The 16,109-nt window shown below is 43.0% G+C and overlaps 2 protein-coding genes across 2 annotated transcripts in view; one reads left to right on the forward strand and one right to left on the reverse strand.

The window, feature by feature from the left end:
- LOC138663178 (zinc finger protein 300-like) overlaps positions 1-16,109 on the forward strand; it is a 723,911-nt gene that overhangs the window by 116,971 nt on the left and 590,831 nt on the right. The window lies entirely within an intron of this gene.
- Positions 1-16,109, reverse strand: part of LOC138663172 (oocyte zinc finger protein XlCOF6-like) — a 201,312-nt gene that overhangs the window by 3,249 nt on the left and 181,954 nt on the right. The window contains exons 2-6 of the mRNA XM_069749322.1: positions 3,743-3,892; positions 3,434-3,613; positions 3,239-3,350; positions 3,064-3,155; positions 2,775-2,865 (exon numbers count right to left, since the gene is read on the reverse strand). Coding sequence (XP_069605423.1) covers positions 2,775-2,865; positions 3,064-3,155; positions 3,239-3,350; positions 3,434-3,613; positions 3,743-3,820 — 553 coding nt within the window. The 5' untranslated portion in view covers positions 3,821-3,892. The remainder of the gene's footprint in view (positions 1-2,774; positions 2,866-3,063; positions 3,156-3,238; positions 3,351-3,433; positions 3,614-3,742; positions 3,893-16,109) is intronic.

Raw genomic sequence — 16,109 nt, forward strand, 5'->3', positions numbered from 1 at the left:
GTCCAGATCCATGTAAGGGTGCTAAAGGGGGATGAGCAAGGCAATCCTTGGTATATGGAAAGCAGAGAAGATAGTACCAAGCATGTTCATGGTGGATATCTGGATATCTTTTGAGCTGCCAGGTGACCCAATACATTGTGTCTGCAAACTATTCCAGCTAGATCTGCATTCAAATAGCTAAGGCTGGTTTCATATTTGCATTGGGCAGAGCTGCGGAGGGCTGCGTAGTTCCTCCGTTAAGCCCGACCCACTGCCGCACCTCTTCTATTCAGCTCCGCCTACATCAACATACGTCCTGTGCACCTATCTTTAACATTGGGAACGCAGGCCATGCGAATGAATGCAGATGCCTCCGTATGCGTCGTTGTGATGCTGCGCCGAACTGCATCGAACGCAACATGTTGCATTTTGTTGTGGTCGGCACAACATCAAAATGACGCATGCGGAGGCATTTGCTTACATTCGCATGGCCTGCGTACCCAATGTTAAAGATAGGTACGCAGGACGCATGCCGAAGTAGGCAGAGCTGAATAGAAGAAGTGCGGTAGTGGACGGGTCTTAACAGAGGAACTACGCAGCCCTCCGCTGCTCTGCCCAATGCAAATGTGAAACCAGCCTAAATGGTGCTCCTTCCCTTCTGAATACTGCTATTTGCCCAGAAAGTAGCCTACAATCGTATGTAGGGTATTGTGCGAAGTTGGAAAATAATTTGTAAGATCCATTTGTTTTCTATTATTCTTTGTGAATAATTCCAAAGTTATCACCACATAAAGTGTCACACGTCAGATTTTAAAAATGGGGCCTGATTACAAACACAAAACTGGCTGCGGCAAGAGGTTATATCAGAGCATTTTGGACACTGCTGTAGTCGAATACTGTGACTATAGACAATTACACATCTACTGAAGTGATCAAACTCAACAGTCTTCATCAGTAATAAATGAGTAACTAGTGGTGATATAGTGGTGAAAAGTCTCTGGTGTAATTAGAGTATGGGTCTCGGTGACTTCACAATCTAAACTATCGTAAGGTCCAATATTTTCTGTCAGATGAGTTTCAAGAAGAAATATTACACATTTAAAGAGAACTGTGGATAATAGTGCAGAGCTGAGATGTCTTAAAGGGAACCTGTCAGCAGGATTGTACACAGTAACCTACAGAATGTGACAGGTTGGCGCCGTTATACTGATTACTAATTGGTTGATGAAATCTGTCTTGTGGTTATTGTTTAATCTGTATTTATAGTTTTCAGTTATTGAGATTCTCATGCTTCGGGGTGGAGCTGTGGGCGGCCTGTGGGCAGGGCTTTATGTGGTGCTCTGATTACATATGGATCTGTATTAGCTTATGACAGGTTCACTTTAAATTTTGATCTTGGACATTTGGAAGGAGATTAAGAGCTAATTTTAAGACTATCAGGGACTTACAGACTCACATAAGTGATTCAGGACAATCCCACCACAATCAAACTAGCATACAGAATGAACAGGTAAAAAATACATGTTTTTATTCTATGTTACATCCCCAACAACAATGTATGTACGAGGGGAGAACTCCAACAGTAAACCAGAGATGCACTCATTTACTGTATGGCGGACCATTGGAGCTACTATGAGTCCTGACCAGAAGATTAGAGAAAATAATATTGCTCCACATTTCAGGAGAAATTGTGCAGTAATCTGAATTACCGTACTTATGATTGAAAACAATGTAATTTATGATGTGGAGTGATTCCAAGAAACCAGGGCTCGAGCCATGCCAACACATCTCCTGCAGATGTGAATAAATGCATATTACATCCGTCAGCCGCGCACAGCTTAGAGATATATCATGGCACAGGTGTAATGGTTTTCCTGTAGTTTATCACAATCCTCCTTGAAATTAGTTTTAATACAAATTGAAAGGTCAGGATAAAAAGAAACTCTGCTGTGATTGTACAGAAATTCACACTTGGCCCTTACTGCACATTTAATGTTGTCGATCATAAAAGCAAAGTTTGGCCAGAAAGACTGGACCTGGTCTTGTAAGGACCATATGAGCACATTCAGCAGCACAGAAGGGGGAGAAGGTAGATTCATCCAATAAGATATCAGGATTCTAGGAAGCCAACTGCTTAATTACCCTCCGCTTTCTCTTACAGGCCCATAATACTTTTCTTCAGGTGATTTTGTAACTTATCAGCACATTCTACATACGCTGTCATTTGGCTTTGTAGTTTACAGGTCTGGGCAGGTAATGGTCAGCATCTTCTAATCTCAGGGGGTAGGTGGATTCTCCAGGTGGTAAGTTCTATATATAAAAGGGCTTTCAATGCCCAAAGTCATTTGAACAGTTTTGGATGGAGGAGAATGTTGTGGTCTAGAGGCAAAATGGTGATCATGGTAATATGGCCGGACTACACCACCGATAAAGCAGCCACAGCTAGTGATGAGCGAATATACGCGTAACTCGGGATTTCCCTAGCACGCTCGGGTGACCTCCGAGTATTTTTTATCGCTCGAAGATTTAGTTTTCATTGCCGCAGCTGAATGATTTACATCTGTTAGCCAGCATAAGTACATGTGGGGGTTGCCACATGTAATCAAGCTGGCTAAGAGATGTAAATCATTCAGCCGAGGGGAGGAAAACTAAATCTCCGAGCACTAAAAAATACTCGGAGGTCACCCGAGCATGCTAGGGAAATCCCGAGTTACGCGTATATTCGCTCATCACTAGCCACAGCCGGTGACTGAGAAGAATCTGTGACTTCTCTGCATTTAGTGGTTACTACTCACCTGGGTAGTCATATGTAGGAATCTCCTCTTTACACCGCTCATCACCCCTCACATATGTCTCTGTAGTATTAATATGGGTCAGATCTTCACCCTGAAACAAATATTGTAAAAGTCACAGACAGATGGAGAAGTCACAGCTATGATCAGCTCTAATCCTGCCATCTCCACTGCACTCATTGCCCAAGTATAAGACATATAATACTAGTGGATAAAACAAGACTGAGCACAAGACCTTCACTCCCGTCTACACATCATAGGGGAGATCTCATGACACCTTCTCTCCATCTACCTGATAATCATGAGCATTGGGATCTCCTTGTTTACAGTCCTGTGGAAGAGGACGGGGACATCTCTCTGGTGTAGTCCTCTTACTAGATAGATCTGGAGGAAATACATACAGGGACTGAATTCACTCTTTACATACAGATTATTATAGGCCATGTGTATTTAGTCCTGTTTATTACCTGGTGATGTGAGGGGCTGGGGAACCTCCATCATGACATCTTTGTGACCTTGTAAATATTCCCACTCCTCCATGGAAAAATAGACGGCGACATCCTGACACCTTATAGCAACCTGACATATACAATGATACCATCATCCTCACGATCCCTTCATATTGTTATTGTATAATGTCCCAGCATTCCCAGCAGTGTCACCTCTCCGGTCAGCAGCTCAATCATCTTGTAGGTGAGTTCTAGGATCTTCTGGTCATTGATGTCCTCATGTATCAGGGGGTGAGGTGGAGGCCCCGTGATTGGGCTCAGGGGTCTTCCCCATCCTTCAGACACAGGGTCCTGACAGCGCTCACTAGAGGTCTTCTTCACTACTGTGTAATCCTGGTTATGGAGAAACACATTAATAAATCTCACTACAAACATTTCCAGAGTCCTCACCTCTCCAGTTCTGTCCATCTGTTATTCCCATAGATAAGAATGATGTAATGTGACATCATCATAATCTCTCACCTCTCCAGTTAGCCGGAAGAGGATCTCTAGGGTGAGGTGTAATATCCTCTCCGCCATCTTGTCTCTGTCCATATCCATCGTTGATGGGTAAATCAGGAAAATTCTCTTATATAGAAGATCTTCACTGAGAGGATCCGATATTATAGAGACCTGAATGAGAAGATGAGCCGATGTAACATCATACAAATCCTGTGTAATAATACAATTACTGGAGATAATAAGGGAAACATATGAGATTTATTATTTTACAGTATTTAGTTTTCTTCTCTATATCTACTAATAAAACCTGTATATTTTAGGCCACAGACAACAAGCAGTGTCTTCCTCGGAGTCGGCAGCTGAATACGTTCCTCATAGACTCATCTTCCATAACGCTAATTCTCGTATCATTTACCGACAGTGGGATCGGCATTAGCAATACTGCAGGAGATATTCATTCCACGGGACATGAGAAATAACTACTTCATGATGAGGCTTTTATAATAGCTTTTTTATTTCCACAAACACAACGGACAGATATTATGTGATCTCAAAGTCTTCATGTACAGTGTTTTATGGGGTTTATTTCTGGTCTTAGTATTTCCTATATTACAAGAAAAACACCAGAAAAAAAAGATATTAAAGGGAAGATACCGCGTTTGTAGATCATTAATAAATTAATGTAATGTAGCATAAATTGCTGTTATAACCAAGTTTTGATTGCATTTGAAACATATTTCGTGTGTTATTGGAATTTAAAGAAGGCACTTGAGGATGACATCTTGCTTTCACAGTAGCAGCACGACACTTTCAGTGTATAAGTCACCCCATGGTCATAGGAGAGAACAGACTGACGCGGACCCTATCTATTGTAATAAAATTGTCACTGCTGTGAACTGGGCACGCCTCTGTGGGCTTCACAATTCACAGTAGTGGGAGTGTTCTGCTGTAGGGATGAGCAAGTATACTCGTTGCTCGGGTTTTCCCAAACACTGCTCGGGTGATCTCAGAGTATTTATTAGTGTTCGGAGATTTAGTTTTCATCACCTCAGCTGCATGATTTATGGCTGCTAGCCAGGCTGAATACATGTGAGGAAAGCCTGTGTGTTAGGGAATTCCCACATGTATTCAGCCTTGCATTAATACAATTTAATTACTATTTTACGCTTAATTTCACACAAAAAAAAACAAAGTACAAGAAAACTAGAGGCACTTTCCCTTTAAAATGTTTCTAAAGAAAATTGGTTCCAACAATTCTTGTAAAAAGAAAAAAACATGGAAAAAGCAGAAGACACATTTTATTTTTCACACAATAAACAATTGTTTTAAAAAAATTAACTCTTTTGGGCCCCAGAACATAGATGTACACAGCAGGGACGGCACAGGTGCGGCTGCAACAAAGACCCTGGAAGTTTAACCACTTGCAGCTGCCAAAAGCAAGAATGGCATTTAAAAACGTGTGACAGAGTTTGCCTGAATGCCCTCCTCCCCCAAGTACTCGATAGTATGAGGCAGCCTAGTTACTACGATACTTACATGCCTAATAATGGTGTCTGGGCCTGAAATGTACGAAGTTCTACTAGGCTAGGCCAGAGGCAGTGTCCAATAAGTTACCTTTTAGCGCCCTCATACACATTAGACTAAAGTTACCTGAAAGCACTGATTTCGAGGGGTTTGGTTGACTGTATATTTACTCTGAGAAAGAAAGATTACACGAAGAGTGTTTGTTAAATATTAATTATTTATTGAATTATTCTTACTCTCAATTCTGTACTGAGTACATTGCTTCTTGACATTACAAAAAGCTTTTTCTGTATATATAGCTCAGAGTATAAGTTAACACCATATAGATGGAACACGTGGTCTGTGGGACATATAAATAACGTCTCTTAAGAGGGTGTGGGTTTGTCACGTGGGGGCTGTCACCTCCTGCCTTCACCATCATTCTCCATGGACATCAGACAAGTCACACAAGGAAGGATCAGCTGGTAGCCATGATTCTACTCTATGAAAGGAAGATGACTTCTACTCCATCTCAGAAACGATGAGTAACAAGCGCTGATAGGAACAAATGGACAATCTGTTTGTAACTATTTCATCTACTTTTATGTTTTGCTGCAATGTGGTTGTTCTGTGGACAATTCAATAAACCACTACATTTTTTATGAAAATATCATGACATTTTTTCTTTAAGAGTAACGCACCTGGTGAATAGTCTTGATTAAATAAATGTGCAAAATAAGCATATTTAACAGTGTTCAAAGAAAAATAATGTACTCATTGGTAAAATAGCCAGGATCCAGTCACAAACCAAGGATTAGAATATTAACTTGAGAGGCTGGTCTAGAAATCTGACCTCCAGGTTGACTCTATAAATTAGGCCTTTACTCATAGAAAGCTGTTCACAGTGAGGGACAGCCAAGCTGGTGTGCTCCGTTCCATATACCCCCCCACCCCCCTTCCTCAGGGGCAGAATACCAGACTAGAAAGTTCGATATTTCTGTAAGTTTTCTCCCTTTTATTTTATAACTGTTTACATATTTGTATGTCACTTTTTATTTCCATATTTTGATATCTTTCATTGCAAGCACTGTTCCTTTTCTATTAAAGCTTAAATCCTTAATAAGTATTGTATGTTCTAGAGAATCCATAGCCTTAGAGTGTGTGACCCTGCTGATTGGAGACAGTAGCAGTAAGATTCCCAGGACTCATTGCCCGTGTGTTCAGTGAGTGGTGGCAGCGTGAATGAGCGGGGTGTGTGAACTGTGTCCGGGTGTGAATTATGCTCCCATTGCAGCATAGGACAGAGGTTGAATGCTGGACTGAGGGAGAGGAGATAGATTAACAATTGCAGGCACAACCCCAAGTCATGTGCTGAGAAACGGGTACATGACACAGATACTAATCCGTCTGATCTTCCTGTATGTAATCCCCGCTAAAGGAGTCTGGAGGCGACTCTCTCATACAGACCACAGGAAAGCTGGAATATTTCTGTGTATGGGGGAGTCAGGAGAGAAAGCCATCTGCCAAATGACCATTCAGCCAACACTTATCTCTTATAACAGGGTCTGTACCACAGGACTGGCGTATAGCAGATGTGGTGCCAATATTCAAAAAGGGGACAAAAACTGAACTCAGTAATTATAGGTCAGCAAGCTTTACCTCTACTGTGGGTAACTCCTGGAGGGCATTCTAAGGGATGCTATACTGGAGTATCTGAAGAGGAATAACCTCATGACCCAGTGTCAGCACGGGTTTACTAGGGACCGTTCATGTCAGACTAATTTGATCAGCTTCTATGAAAAGGGAAAGTTCCGGACTGGACCAAGGGAACCCAGTGGACGTAGTGTATATGGACTTTTCAAAAGCTTTTGATACGGTGCCACACAAAAGGTTAATACATAAAATGAGAATAATGGGGATAGGGGAAAATATGTGTAAGTGTGTTAAGAGCTGGCTCAGGGATAGGAAACAAAGGGTGGTTATTAATGGAGCACACTCGGACTGGGTCGCGGTAAGCAGTGGGGTATCACAGGGGTCAGTATTGGGCCCTCTTCTTTTTAACATATTTATTAATGACCTTGTAGGGGGCATTCAGAGCAGAATTTCATTATTTGCAGATGACACTAAAACTCTGCAGGGTAATCAATACAGAGGAGGACAATTTTTTTTTTAAATTCGTTTATTAATTCCAGAATAAACTGCACAATACACACGTTTGCATTTGTCATTATTAGTAACAGTATGAAATACAGATAGGGGTCATGCATTATTATATCTAAAAGTATTACAAAAGTGACAAACTGTGTATGTTAAATCACTGACGTCTTACAAATCACCTAATATACAACATTTAACTACATTAACTTAACAATAGCAATAATGCGCCGCCAAAGGAAAATTAATACAGATTTCACCCCGTAAGTGATGCCCCCCAAACCACGAGCCCAACCTCCACATAGTAGCCAAGCTAATGAGGATTATAAAGTATTATAAGAGGAGTTCCATCTACCCCAAATCTTTTCAAACTTGCCTGGGCATCCTCTATTTTGATATAGTGTACGCTCATACGGGATAATCGAATTCACCAGATCAACCCAGGCTCTGAGAGACGGGCAAGAACCACCCATCCATCGTAATGCTAACACCTTTCGTGCCATAAAAAGTGACTCTCGTAGAAATATTCCGGTGCAATGATCCCAAGCTTCCGCATCCCACACCCCAAATAAGCAGATCAGTGGTTCAAGTGGGACAGGGATCAGTAATAAGGATGTTAAAAAAGACGTCACCTCACTCCAATACTGACGAATAACAGGGCATTTCCAAATCATGTGGATGAAATCCGCATCACCCGAATGGCACCTCAAGCAATCCGACGAGTGGAAGCGGCCCATTTTAAAAAGCCGTACCGGGGTCAAATAAGACTGATGCAGAATATATAATTGAGTCATTTTATTATTAATTGAGGGAGAGACTTTAGTTGGGGACTCCAAAATATCCTCCCATTCTTCTCCCGATACATCAGGAAGAAGTCCCTCCCACTTCCCTTTGACGGAATTTATAGTAGACCCATCTCCCATGGACAACAAATAAGTATATAAGGAGGAAATAAGTCCTTGAGGGCCCTGTGAGTTGAGAATACCTATCAAAGGTAAGGATGAAATAGCTCGATCCCCACCCATACTCCGCATATGTGATTGAAAGGCTGATCTTAGCTGTAAATAACGGAAGAACTGAGACCTCGGAACACTGTGGGTATTCTGTAATTGTACAAAGGATGCAAAGACCCCCTGGTTATATACATCTCTCACCGAGAGAACACCATGCGAGATCCAAAAATTAGTGGATGGATGGTTCAACAGTCCCGGAAAGTAACTATTATTCCATAGAGGCATTTCAGCCACTACATCTACAAATCCAGTAACTTTTTTAATTTGTCTCCATATTGATCGTGCCAGCCGGTGCAACTGTAGCAAACAGGGGGCATTAACTTTCTCTAGTTCTAGAAACCCCAGTGGACAATCAGCCCGGGCACCATGGAGCAAATGACTCTCCGAGTTAGGCAGGGAATTATTAGGCATCCATTTATTTATCGCCTTGGCCTGGCCGGCGAGATAATATAAGTAGAAATCTGGCAAAGCCGCCCCACCCCCCTGCTTCGGCCTCTGTAATGTCGACAATTTAAGTTTGGGCCTAGTTTTCCCCCATATAAAGGATGTAACCAGGGAGTTTAACCTTGCGAAGAAGTGTTTGGGTATGGGCACGGCACTATGTTGAAGGCAATAGTTAAGCTTAGGGAGCAGTATCATTTTAATTAGATTAATTCGGCCGGCAACCGAGAGCGGGAGTTTGTTCCAGGTTGAAAATTTAATTCTAACCAAATCTAATAGTGGGTAGATATTAAGTTGTAGATCTAATTGGCTGTATTTGGACATGTGAATACCTAAATATTTGAAACTGGATACAATGGGGAGCGGCGAGAGAGTTTCGAGGCAGGGTGCCTGGGTATGTGAGAGAGGGAACAAGGCAGATTTATCCCAGTTTATATATAGCCCTGAAAATTTACTGAACTTATCTATAGTCGCAATCACCTGTGGTAACGTTTCCTCTACTTTGTCCATAAATATCACCATATCGTCAGCATAGAGACCGATGGTATCCACTCGATCCGCAATATTTATTCCCTTAATACCATCAGAGGTTCTTATGCGTATTGCCAAGGCCTCTATTGCCAAGGCGAAGAGGGCCGGGGATAAAGGACATCCCTGGCGAGTTCCCCTATAAAGGGAAAAGGGCTCAGAAATGGTATTATTCACAACTATACGTGCCCTGGGCTTCCTATATAGTATATCTATCCCTCTTAGAAATTTGTCCCCAAAACCGTATTTCCTCAGACATGCAGATAGAAAGGGCCATTCGAGAGAGTCGAAAGCCTTGGCTGTATCTAACGATGCTAGTGCCCAGTTATTATCTGTTTCTAGGGAGCTATACTGAATCACTGATTGAACCCGTCTAATATTGATGGAGGTGCTTTTTCCCGGCATGAAGCCAGTCTGGTCAGGGTGTATAAGGTCTAATATGATTGCGTTCAGTCTAGTAGCCAGAATTTTAGTAAAGATTTTATAATCCACATTTACCAACGATATTGGACGATATGACCCACATTCCAGAGGATCCTTCCCCTCTTTCCTGAGCATAACAATATTTGCATCATAAAATGTTTCGGGCACAGGTCCTCCCTCCCATATTTCCCGAAGTACCTTCAATAAGAGTGGTGCCAGTTGATCACAGTATTTCTTGTAAAACTCAATAGGAAACCCATCCGGCCCAGGGGCCTTCCCAGTGGCCATATCCGCCATAGCATGTTCTACTTCCTCCATGGTAAATTCAGCGTCCATATAGGCCCGCTGGGTTGGACTCAACAAAGGAAACACTATATCTGATAGATAATCCAGACACTCAAAGACATCAAGACCACTACCAGATTTATACAGCGTCTCATAGTAATCATGAAAACACTGAAGTATCTTATCCGTGGAGGACACCAATGTGCCATCGAGTGTGCGGATTTGTAGTATAGTATTGGAGGTATTATGTTGGCGTACTAAGAAGGCAAGGAGTGTGCTAGCCTGGTTCCCTAGCTCGAAGTAGGATTGACGGGTAGAGGAGGACAATTTTATATTACAGATGATTTATGTAAACTAGAAGCTTGGGCTGATAAATGGCAAATGAGCTTTAATGGGGATAAATGTACGGTCATGCATTTGGGTAGAAGTAATAAAATGTATAACTATGCGCTTAATTCTAAAACTCTGGGCAAAACCATCAATGAAAAACACCTGGGAGTATGGGTGGATGACAAACTCACATTTAGTGGCCAGTGTCAGGCAGCTTCTACAAAGGCAAATAAAATAATGGGATGCATTAAAAGAGGCATAGATGCACATGAGGAGAACATCATTTTACCTCTATACAAGTCACTAGTTATACCACACTTAGAATACTGTGCACAGTTCTGGTCTCCGGTGTATAAGAAAGACATAGTTGAACTGGAGCGGGTGCAGAGAAGAGCGACCAAGGTTATTAGAGGACTGGGGGGTCTGCAATATCAAGATAGGTTATTACACTTGGGGCTATTTAGTTTGGAAAAATGAAGACTAAGGGGTGATCTTATTTTAATGTATAAATATATGAGGGAACAGTATAAAGACCTTTCTGATGATCTTTTTAATCATAGACCTAAGACAACAGAGACAAGGAGGCATCCTCTACGTCTAGAGGAAAGAGGGTTTAGGCATAATAACAGACGTGGGTTCTTTACTGTTAGAGCAGTGAGACTATGGAACTCTCTGCCGTATGATGTTGTAATGAGTGATTCATTACTTAAATTTAAGAGGGGATTGGATACTTTTCTTGAAAAGTATAATGTTGCAGGGTATATATACTAGATTCCTTGATAGGGCGTTGATCCAGGGAACTAGTCTGATTGCCGTATGTGGAGTTGGGAAGGAATTTTTTTCCCCAAAGTGGAGCTTACTATTTGCCACATGGGTTTTTTTTTGCCTTCCTCTGGATCAACATGTAATGGCATGTTAAGTTAGGCTATGGGTTGAACTAGATGGACTTAAAGTCGTCCTTCAACCTTAATAACTATGTGTATAAGTATTACACTGACAAGCAGTGATGATACATGGCATTACAGTAGAACAGTACATTACCAGAGCCATCAGAGGCTTGTATGTTGTATGATCACAGTAATCAGAGGTGTTTAAAAAAGGTTTAAAGTGAAAAAAAATCATAGTTTTAGCAACAGAAAAAACATAGTTACTTACCGATGTCGGTATTTCTCTGAGCCCATGACGGCACCACGGAGAGAGGGGATCCGTCCCACAGGGACAGGAAACCTACAGATAAATAGGCGGTACCTCTCTCCCGCATCAGTTGGTTTACAGAACATTAATGGAACTTCAGACTGGCAACATGAATGGCTATACAAAATATTTAACATTAATATAAGCTTAATAGAGGCACCACGTGGTTATTTTCCAAACTAACTAACTAATTTCAGTGTGCACACCCACATGTGAAGTGAGGGAATGTATGCGTGTCGTCATGGGCTCAGAGAAATACTGTTATCGATAAGTAACTATGTTTTTCTCTTTCCCAGTAACGGCACCACGGAATTTTATAGATTGTACATTAGGGGGAAACCACTGCCTCCAGAACACTTCTCCCAAAGGTAAGATCTAAAGAAGAGGCCAGGTCTAGCCGATAATGGTTAAAGAACGTAGAGGGAGAAGACTAAATAGCGTCTCTACAAATCTGTTCTATCGAGGCGCTGGCTCTCTCTGCCCAGTAAGTCGCCACTGCTCTGGTTGAATGGGCTCTTATCTCCTCCGGAATGGCTGCCCCACATGAGGAATATGATAGGGTGATATTTTCTCTTATCCACCTGGCCAGCGTGGCTTTCAATGCTTTTTGTCCTTTCCATGGACCCTGGAAGCATACAAAGAGACTTATCCTTCCTACACTCCCTCGTAGCTACCAGATACTGAATTAGGCATCTCTTTACATCTAACGTATGTAGGACTTCCTCCCCCTTATTTTTGGGATTGCCACAGAAGGAAGGCAGGGATATTTCTTGCGATCTGTGAAACCGCAATGCCAGTTTTGGAAGATGGGCAGTGTCATTTTTAAGGACAACTCTATCCTCCAGTATCTGTGAGAATTGTGAGTATGCTGACAAAGCCTGGATATCGCTAACTCTCTGTGCTAACGTTAAAGCTACAAGTGTGGAAAGACCCTGCTCCAAACCCTTCTGTAGGAATTCTAAGATTTTGTTTATTGGAACTTCACCACCTAGATTGGCCCCTGAGACCGAAATAATTTTTTTTCAAATCCTCCCATATGTCACGACTCCCGGGTATACTGCTGCGGGGAAAGCTGTGTGCCGCAGCAAGGGAGCTGAGGGCAAAGCGGCAGGGAACTTAACGGGTAGCAAACAGGACCTGAACCACATGACAGGGCAAGAGGTGGTCGAGGGCGGCACTAGACGCCGGGGTGCAGAGGAGACGATATACACTGGAGAGTAGTTAAACGTGCCAAGATCAAAACAAGGACATAGAGAGGTAACCAAGGGGTTAGACGGAGGGTTAGTCAGAAAGGGAGCCAGAGGTCAGAAAGCCAGCAGAACAAACAAGCAGAGTAAAGCACATAGAGCAAATAAAGCAAATGAAAACCGAGTACACACTCAAGGGGTCAGGCACACAGACTAAATGAACGTATAGCTGACAGGCAATCCCAGTCTGGAGTGTGTATAAATACCCCTCCCAGATCCAAAGAGAGGCCAGCAATATTAACCCTGAGAGAGCAGGACATGAAGCATGTCCTATACCATGACATCATACGCCTTGGTAGTTATAGGTTTCCTACTTTATTGTAGAGTGGCGACTAAAATTGGAAAACCTCTTATTGCTCAGATGTGACCTTTCAAGTTCCATGCGGTCATATGCAAGTTTTCTACCTGCGGATGAGCCACCGGCCCTTGGGACAGCAGATCTGGGATGTCTGGGAGAACCAAAGGGTGTGAGATGGACATCGTCCTCAGCCACAAAAACCATGTCCTCCTCTGCCAGAAAGGGGCTATTACGTTCACATTCGTGTTGTCCTCTCTAATTTTCCTCAGCACTAAGGGAATCAGGGCTATTGGTGGGAAGGCGTAAGCTAGATGGTAATTCCAGGGTATCGTAAAGGCGTCTACAGCAACTGGGCTCCCTCAGGGATCGATTGAGACGAAAGCCTCTACTTTCCAGTTCTGGCTGTTTGCAAACAGGTCTATTTCTCGCCAACCCCAATGTTCTGCGATCTGATTGAATACTGTCTGGTTCAGCTACTACTACCCCTGTCTCAGTTGTGTTCGACTTAGGAAGTCTGCCGCCCGATTTTCTGTACCCTTTATGTGAAGTGCTGACAAAGAGCCTAAATTGGCCTCTTCTAGATGAAAGATGGCCTTTGTCATGTCCATCAGAGACGGAGATCTGGTGCCCCCCTGGTGGTTCAGATATGCTACTAACACTTGGTTGTCTGAGAACACTCTTACATGGTGGGACTGAAGGGGGCTTACAAAATGAACGAGGGCGAGTTTTACCACTAACAGCTCTTTCATGTTTGATGAAGCTAATTTTTGTTCCTCTGACCAAGGTCCCTGGGCTATCTGATCTCTCAGGTGGGCTCCCCACCCCCAGGGGCTTGCATCCGTGGTTAGGATTTGGGATATTGGCCAGACCCAGGGAACACCTCTTGCTAAATTGTTTGTATCAGTCCAGCATTCTAGAGAACGGGACATTCTTGACGAGATGTTTAACCGCCCTTCTAAATTTCCACCTAGAGGTGTTCCTGCTTCTAATATTTTGCATTGTAGTTTACGGATATGGCTTTGAGCCCACTGGACCATCCGAATACAATCCGTCATTGATCCTAGCAGTGACATTGCCCTCCGTAAGGTGGTGACAGGGAAGTCTCTCATATATGACGTCAGCTGTATCATGTTCTGAATTTTTCCCTGTGGGAGATGACGTTCTTGCTTGTTTGAGTCTTGAATTATTCCCAAGTATTCTTGCACCTGACTCGGTATGATTTGGGATTTGAGCATGTTTAATAGTCAGCCTAGACTCGTCAGTGTTCTCATCACTTTGTCTAGCTGTTCTTTGCAGTGATGAGGGGAATTGCCAATTACCAGGAGGTCATCCAGATATGGAACTATCAGAGCATTTTGTTCTCGTATGTGGGCCATAACTTCCGCCATTATTTTGGTAAATACCCTCAGGGCAATGGCCAAGCCGAATGGGAGAGCTCTGAACTGGTAATGCTTTAATTCCCCCTGAATTGTGGCTGCCACCCTGAGAAACTTGTGATGGTCCTTGTGGATGGGTACATGGTAGTACGCATCCTTCAAGTCTTACATAGTCATAAATCAAGCTGGAAAAGCATTCTTACAGATGATTTTATTGTTCCCATTTTGAAGGGTTGAGTTTCCAGAAATTTGTTCAACTTTTTTAAGTTTACTATTGCCCTGAATGTCCCATCCGGATTCTTCCTCAAGAAAAGAGGGGAATAAAACCCTTTGCCTCTTTCTTGGGTGGGGACCTCTTGAAGCACATTCTTCTCTACTACACCTAGAATTTCTTTTTGCAGGGCTAACTGTTCATCCTTTGCTGACCTTTGTGGATTTATTATGAAGTAAGGGGGTGGGGGAGAATGAAACTTTAGCTAGTTTTATTATATCCAAAAAGGGGAGGAGCCTCCCTAAGTTAATGGGGTGTTACAGATAAACTGTTACTAGGGACAATAAAAATCATAATCTTTATATAGCGCTAACATATTCCGCAGCGCTTTACAGTTTGCACACATTATCATCACTCTCCCCGATGGGGCTCACAATCTAAAATCCCTATCAGTATGTCTTTGAAATGTGGGAGGAAACCGGAGTACCCGGAGGAAACCCACGCAAACAAGGGGAGAACATACAAACTCCTTGCAGATGTTGTCCTTGATGGGTTTTGAAACCAGGACCCCAGCGCTGCAAGGCTGCAGTGCTAACCATTGAGCCACCATGCTGCCTATGCATGTCCAATCTGCCATAAGAGCTACCCTCCTGGCCAGAGGCTACGTGAGTGTGTTCTGGAGTTAAACGCAGAGGTAGACCCTGGTAAGGTCTGCGGAAGATCAATTTGTAAGGTCCGAAAATAGCGAGGTCACCTGCATCCATGGGGAAACTAAGGTTTATTCAGTGGCCCGGGTGCACCTCAAGATGGTCATGGGCTATACAAATCTTGAGGCCGCCAAAGTCCCAAACTTAACCTGTCCGGTGATAGTAGGCCGGGACTGTAAGTTATTCTCAGTCTTATGAGCGGAGGGCGTTCCTCTACAGCAGGAGGATGGAAGTCTCTATACTGTTGCGGGGGCATACATTAAGACAGTAATACCTCCCAAAATTGACGGGTCAGACATCGGGTTGACCACTGGGAAGGATGTGTCTGCCCAACTTACTGACATGACATCACCTGACGTGTACCCCAAAATGACTGTTAGTGATGTGGTAAATACAACCTGTGGAGCCGACACCCGGTTAGAAAGGAACAGGAGGGTTCACCATACTGTGGGGTATAACACAGACTCCCGGGGTGACTGTGACGTGTCACTGCCAGTAGCAACCGTTAGGGATGAGTACAATGTTGTGCAGACAGAAGCTCGGACACAAGGGAATGACAGTGCTTTGCAAGATGAAGAGGGGTAAGCTCGAGGAGTATGGTTCAACACCGTTAGAAAGAAATGGGGACCGCTTGTTTCAGGTTGATCGATTGGGTGGTGGTGACTCCCATTCAGACGG

This window comes from Ranitomeya imitator, chromosome 2 (assembly GCF_032444005.1).
Source record: "Ranitomeya imitator isolate aRanImi1 chromosome 2, aRanImi1.pri, whole genome shotgun sequence".
Taxonomy (NCBI): Eukaryota; Metazoa; Chordata; class Amphibia; order Anura; family Dendrobatidae; genus Ranitomeya; species Ranitomeya imitator.